The 6,563-nt window shown below is 37.4% G+C and overlaps 2 protein-coding genes across 6 annotated transcripts in view; both read right to left on the bottom strand.

The window, feature by feature from the left end:
* Window positions 1-2,744, bottom strand: part of LOC104740560 (protein LONGIFOLIA 2-like) — a 6,335-nt gene extending 3,591 nt beyond the window's left edge. Inside the window, exons 1-2 of one of the 4 annotated variants that reach the window (XM_010461191.2) lie at window positions 1,378-2,744; window positions 803-948 (exon numbers count right to left, since the gene is read on the bottom strand). In XM_010461191.2, coding sequence (XP_010459493.1) covers window positions 803-948; window positions 1,378-1,501 — 270 coding nt within the window. In that variant the 5' untranslated portion in view covers window positions 1,502-2,744. Of the gene's footprint in view, window positions 1-14; window positions 949-1,377 lie in introns of all 4 variants that reach the window. The other 3 variants (XM_010461189.2, XM_010461192.2, XM_019236002.1) reach the window with 3 other exon arrangements.
* The window catches only part of LOC109124467 (tip elongation aberrant protein 1-like), a 4,078-nt gene continuing 727 nt past the window's right edge, over window positions 3,213-6,563 (bottom strand). Inside the window, exons 2-11 of one of the 2 annotated variants that reach the window (XM_010461185.2) lie at window positions 6,025-6,179; window positions 5,757-5,924; window positions 5,466-5,618; window positions 5,203-5,355; window positions 4,824-4,988; window positions 4,582-4,722; window positions 4,300-4,486; window positions 3,973-4,219; window positions 3,731-3,861; window positions 3,213-3,605 (exon numbers count right to left, since the gene is read on the bottom strand). In XM_010461185.2, coding sequence (XP_010459487.1) covers window positions 3,745-3,861; window positions 3,973-4,219; window positions 4,300-4,486; window positions 4,582-4,722; window positions 4,824-4,988; window positions 5,203-5,355; window positions 5,466-5,618; window positions 5,757-5,924; window positions 6,025-6,179 — 1,486 coding nt within the window. In that variant the 3' untranslated portion in view covers window positions 3,213-3,605; window positions 3,731-3,744. Of the gene's footprint in view, window positions 3,606-3,730; window positions 3,862-3,972; window positions 4,220-4,299; window positions 4,487-4,581; window positions 4,723-4,823; window positions 4,989-5,202; window positions 5,356-5,465; window positions 5,619-5,756; window positions 5,925-6,024; window positions 6,558-6,563 lie in introns of those variants that run through there. The other variant, XM_010461184.1, reaches the window with a different exon arrangement.

The following is a 6,563-nucleotide window of genomic DNA, read 5'->3' as shown; positions in this document are numbered from 1 at the left end:
GTTCAATGGGATATCTCAAACTTGACAAGGGTTTCATAACAAACTCAGAGCTTCTCCATCTTGGAGAAGAAGAAGAAGCAGGGTCCTTCCCTAAGCTTCTTGGTGAGCTAGGAGAAAACCGGAGAGAACGGTTCAGGCTATTTTCCCTCAATGATCTTGAGAACGGATCACTGTTATCATCAAACAGGTTTATTTTGTCTCTGCCCAAAGGAGAACCCGGTAATGTTTCCAAACCCATTAGCTTTGCAACAACACTAGGAGGCCGCTTCGGGCTACCAGAAACTTTGTTCATGCTAGAGCTTCTGCTTAAACTTTCAAAAAGCTTATTACCTGATTTGAGATCAATGTGGTCTCTACTGTCCAACGAAAGCTTAGGCAACTCTTTCAGCTTTTTCCCGGATTTCGACTTTCCGCGAGAATCAACATAGTAACGAGATGCGTCTTTCATGTCAGCCTCATTGTAATAATGATGAGATGTTTTTCTAAGTTTGGCTAGAGCTCTGCAGGATTCATTGAAATCTACAGGCGTGGATTGCTTCAAACCATAGGGTCTTGGAGAATCATCTCTTTTGTTGTGTCTACATACTTCAGAGAGCCCTCTAACTTCTCTATACATAGAATCTCTAACAACATCTCTAAGGTCAAGTCCCATACGTGTACCACTTCCTTGGCTCATTGTTGGATCACTTGCAGGAGATTCTGGAAAAATGACTCGGTCATCCGTGGAAATTTCAGGCTGAACTTCTCTGTTGACCTCAGAAGATAACGGGGAAGATGATGAACACGACGATGAGAAAGATACCTTTGAAGCTTCGGTTGATACCCTTGTTAGTTTCTCGCTCGACCCATTTCCGCTAGTAATGTTTGAGTCTTGAAACTGAAATGCTGATCTTTGGTGACAAATTGCATCAACAGAGTCTAAGTTGATACTATTGACATGTACATTACCTGCAAAAACAACACATAACAACAACAACAAAGATTCAGAATTATATCAAAATCATCTCAAGTCAATGAACCCTAAACATAGCAGCTTCTGCAAATTACAAGAGTCTAAGGTTAAGAGAAGTCAAAAGCTACCAAGAGAAAGCCACACAAAACCCAAATCAATGTAACAAAAGAGAACAGACATTTCACAAACCATAGCAAGTTTTTCTCTACAGCCGAGAAAGCACAAACCTTTTTAGTCCTCACAGAAGAATCAGAGAAGACCTTTTTTAAGTTCATGAAGAAACAGAGCTAAAGAAGATTGAAAAAGACATACTATAAGTTAAGAACGTTGTTAACATATGACCACGTACAAGTCAACCACTACGAGACACGATCTAAAGAGCATTAACCATTGTTTATTACTTAATTGTCAAGAATTATGATTACCTAAAGTAAGACTTTTAGGCCGGCTTGTTAGAACATGGTGACGATCGAAGATTTGGAAAATCCCATTCATACATCCAAATTTCTTGTTCTCATCTGCCAACGTATGCAGAAGCTTCGCAGCCATGGGAATGGTGTGAAGAAATCTGGGATTTATCCACCTCAAACCAGGAAGATTCTCCGGGGCCTGAACTTGCTACTGACAACAACAACAACAACAACAATAAAAAGGGAGAAAAATTTGAACTCTTTTTTCTGTAGGTGACAGTGTCTACTCTTTTATTTATGCTTCCAACAAACCTAATTTGGGGAAAAACGTAAGCTTTCGTTATATCTCCATCAATAGCAACCACCACCATTGATTGAACCATAACGAGAATGACGCCACTTTCCATATTTCATATAGTTCCAAAAAGGTTTCATCTTTTTAATCAATTCAGATTCCAATAAAATTTGGCACTGACAATGGCTCAATGTGAACGCCATTGCTCTCCAGCTAAATTACAGCTTAACATCCCTATCAACGACAAAAAAAATTGAAAGTTCGCACTTTTGCTAAATAAATGGTAAATTGTGTAGTGAAAAAAAGTTGCATTATTGTCTCTACTCGTAGCAAAAGTTCAAAACTTTTACCACTTTAATGAGTGTGATTTTCGATATTCTGATTCAGAATCAAAAGTCTAAAGTCTTAGGCTAACAGAAACCTATGGATCTATTGAACCCTATTTTCAACCCCTAGATTCTTAAATCCCACTCAACTCCAAAAAGAACAAGAAAAGCTCATTACAGAACAAAATGTCTTTTTGTCTGATAACTGGATGCCCTCCAAGAAGGAGATCAATGAATGATGAGAGAAGAATGTGCATTCAAGAATTTCACAAACCTAAGGTAGAGAAAGAAACCGCCAAGCCAATAAGAAGAATCATAATAAGCCGAAGAGAACAAAGGAATCTCTGCAAAAATGTTTTTACCTCTGGTTCTGCTCAGAGAACAAAACTAAAAGACAGCCACATAAGAACTATTTTGTTTGTTCCAATTCCTCTCTCACTCTTAAAGACTGAAAAGCCTTTAGATTATCTTAAGTAATATAGTTTCTTTCTGATGAATAATAATAATAATAATAATTATAAGAAATGAGAGAGATTGTTCATGAGAATTGGAGATACAGACGCTTTGTCATATCACGAATCCATGTGGGAAGTAGGATGTGATTACTTCTTTAGATGTCTCCCTCTGCATGTGACTTCTGTCTTCTTGTTTAGATTTTTCACACAATTATCCAATCTTTTTCTTCCCATTTTTCCAAAATACATTTCCAAGGACAAATAATCAAAGAAATGCAAAATACATTTCAAGGACAGTCAAAACTAAATGAAATTCATATTTTCTTCTCTATGTGTATATTATTTCTTCATTGTTTTTACTTAGTTGTTACGGGGAAATTAGAAAATTTTGTTTTAACAGCATTCAAAAGTTACATTTAAAAAGGATGACATAATCTAATCACATGCTAATAAACAACGAAATTAGTTGGATATGAAACTACATGCTTTAGTAGTTGGATTGCCAACTAGGACTAGTTTGAATTTTCTTCTACGTTATCTCCATATTTCAAATTCCTACTGATTTGATCTACCCAACTCTACAAAGAGTAAACAGGAATCCATTAACCTCTAATCTCTATCCCTACTGTAAATACTGAGCCAGAGACTATGTATTAAATGAGGAACCAAACAATCACAATCTAATACATTCTTCTTGAAATGATGATTGGGAACTCTTCTTAATCCATCAAAACACAAAAAGACTCGGTAGTGCTTTTAGCAACACCCGTGAACTAGAGATAAATAATGGATAAACGAAATGAACCATTTCGGTTTGACTAAAAACCACAAAATGATCAAGGGTAAAACCTGAGTTTACAAGAATGACTCCAGATTCTAAAATTTTATCTAAGCGAGTTCAATGTGCAAAAAAACTGTGAGGGAGGAAGCATAACATTGCTAGCAAGTTGAATTAAACAAAACAAAAAAGCCGAGAATTGCAGTGAAGAAGAAAAAGAAAACAAAAGAAACCTAGCTCAGAATTAGCTCCTCAGCATCCTTCAGTCACCACGATAATCTAACTTAGATTCTAAATTAAACCCACCCTATCTCCAGACTAATATACAGGACAATAAAATGATGCTGTTCATGCTGTTGTTCCTCAGTCTATAGCGGGGAATCTCTCATCTGCAAATCAAATGCTCAAAAAGAACAGAGTTAGACCCAACTGTTTCTAGATGCAACGGCTTCTTCTGTTCTTGTGTAGTCTATTGGCTCGATCACAAGGACTTAAAAAAAAAACATTAACCCACCTTTGTTTTTGTAGCTATGACTCTCCAGGTCCGGTCTTGATTACTCTATCTTCTATCGTTATCGCATTTCTAGATTCTAAAGATGCTTCATCTGCCTGAGGAACTGATGATGGAGCTGTATCTACAGTTCCCTGCACAAAGATTTTCAGTAATATACAATCAATAAATTGCATAATTGACATTTTAAAAGAAAGAAGTTACTAAAGTCTGGTTCTTGAGAAAATATGATTAAAGAAAGGCACCATATCGGGTTGAGTTGCAACTTGGTTCTTGGCATCAAATGAAACAATAGCCATTTCTGTTGCATGTGGTGCCACTGCCAACGTGTTTACAGTAACATCCGGAGGGTTGCTGATGTTATCAATACCAGCCTCCAAGCCGTTTGATGGAGAAACTTTGGTTTCCATAGCATCAGCTTGATCCTGGATCAAAGTTCTTGATATCTTTGATCTGTTGTCCTGATCGCCGTTCGACATAGCTGGCCTCTTTCTGTACCACAAAAAATTGATCACAAAACAATGTACCCAACTGAAAACCCCGAAAAGAAGATGATTAATTTAACCACTCACCTACTAAAGCTTTGATCGGTCGCCAGAACGGAGCTATGCTTGTTTGAAAACAAAACACCACGAAGCAGTTTTCCATCAATCATAGTTTCTATAGTGTAACCAACTTGGTAATTCTCAGTTATCCGGGCTTGAAACATCATCTTTCCTTCATTAAATTGGCCCGAGTTCACACCAAAATTCCCTCTTCCTACAACAAAAGTATGCATATACAAAAACTAGTGATTTACTGCTACATAAAAATGCTACCTTTGTATGTTTCAATTTAATTTTGCCTAAACACACCTTGATGATCCACATTGATTCTCACAAGTGATTGATCGTATAAGGAACTTGCATTACTTTGTTCTTGGCATTTCATCTTCAGTTGCTTCTTTAAAGACAACCTCCCTACATTCTGATCAAATCTAGCATCGTAGCCAAGACCTATTAACGGAAACGAAAATGATTAGAATGAGAAAAGCCCTGTCTGAATGTCCCTAATAATCAAATTTGGCAATTAGTACGTTAAAGAGGTTTGCAGTAACCTGTGTGTAAGTAGAACATGTCATCCAATGCCTCGAGATTCTTATTGCAGCCACCAACAATAACAAGAAAACCAGCTTTGTGAGGATCTAGACAAGCCCCTGCAGAAGAGAACCTAGCAGATGGACCTTCTCCCATGGTGAGGACCTTGGACCATACACACGTCTCTACAGGTACAAACAACAAAGAAAAAAAAAACAATGTGAATAGGTTTCCTCTCATGAAAATTGATACAATGGCTCATCTTAAAACCTTAAACTGAGCAGATTTGTTTGGACAAGAAAATAGGGCAGGTCCTTACTTTTATAGAGAAAGAGGACCAAAGCCAATCAACCTCAGAAGTATTATATATTGCTATTAAATGATGCTTCAGTTACATACCGACATCAAGCACATAGAGGTCATCGTAAAGATTCTGAGCATCCGTAAACCCTCCAAACACAAAAAAGGTCCTCCCAAGTGAAACAGAAACATGACCAGCTCGAGGTGTCAACAACTGCCCTGAAGTATTCAGCTCCTTCCATATGAGTGTATCTGAAAGTCAAAATGGAAATATCATTAAAGAGGAACTTACATAAACGTTTCAGATAGAAGACATACACTCGTAAAGTTAAAAGAATATGGATTTAAGAATGCTTTTTCACCTGTATCAAGGATATGAACATCAGACAGATAGTAGTCATGTCCATCTTCACCACCTATTACAACAATTTTGTTTTTCCACGATGAGCAAGAGTGGCTATCCCGCGCAGATGGAGGATTCCCCATTGTAACAGCACGTTTCCACACAAAAGTCTCTACACAAACGTAAAGCCAGTTAACTTTTACTTGTTTATGTTTCAGAATCTATCTAAGATTTCTTATCAACGCATAAGAAATGGTAATATGGAAAAGATTCACATGTCAAATTAAAAAAGCTATGAACAAAACAGTACCTGTATTAAGTACGTAAAGGTCATTATAATAGATTTCGTCATTAATATCAGAAGATTTCCCACAGCCACCAAAGACAAACAGCCTTTTACCAACCAACGTAGCGCTATGACCTTCTCTTGCCTCAGGTCCCTCTCCCCTAACACTCGGGCATCTCCAAGTATGTGAAGCTGCAAAGACAAAAAGGAAACAAACAAACAAATCAAGTGATGATGACTTCTTCAAAACAGATACAAGTCAAAACTTGAAAGACACAAAGAAAAAGCTTACAAGTATCTAGAATGTGCAAATCGTTGAGAGGTTTTATTCCATCAGTACCACCAAACACAAACAAGTTGTCTCCGACGGTTGTACAGCTGTGACTGTCCCTAGGAGTAGGAGGTGTGCCATTGATAATTGGCTGAGTCCATACCTGCTTTGCTGCAACAAAGACCACTAAACACAGTAAGAGCAAGTAAACCATAACGGACAAACCAACCAATACAAAAAGCTTCCTCAAAAAGGGTCAAACCCCAAAATCATTTAAGTAGGATGAGTATAATGAATCAAAAGACAAAGCTTTAAACAGAGAAAAGGGGGGCAATTGTGATACCACAAATCTAACGGATCATAAAATACATATCAGAGTGTAATTTCTTATCTAAAAAAGCAAACATGCAGGATGATGGATGAACAAAAGAAGAGAAAACCCCTAGATGATTGATTGTCTAGAAAGAATAGTGAGAGAGAAAGGAAACGAAACGATTGAGGAAAATGAGCATATCCGAAATCTGGGATTTTTGGTGAACAGAGAGAGGGCGAGGGGGGGG

Source organism: Camelina sativa, chromosome 14, assembly GCF_000633955.1.
Source record: "Camelina sativa cultivar DH55 chromosome 14, Cs, whole genome shotgun sequence".
Taxonomy (NCBI): Eukaryota; Viridiplantae; Streptophyta; class Magnoliopsida; order Brassicales; family Brassicaceae; genus Camelina; species Camelina sativa.
Note: the sequence above shows the minus strand (reverse complement) of the source record. Positions and strands in the feature narration are given on the sequence as shown.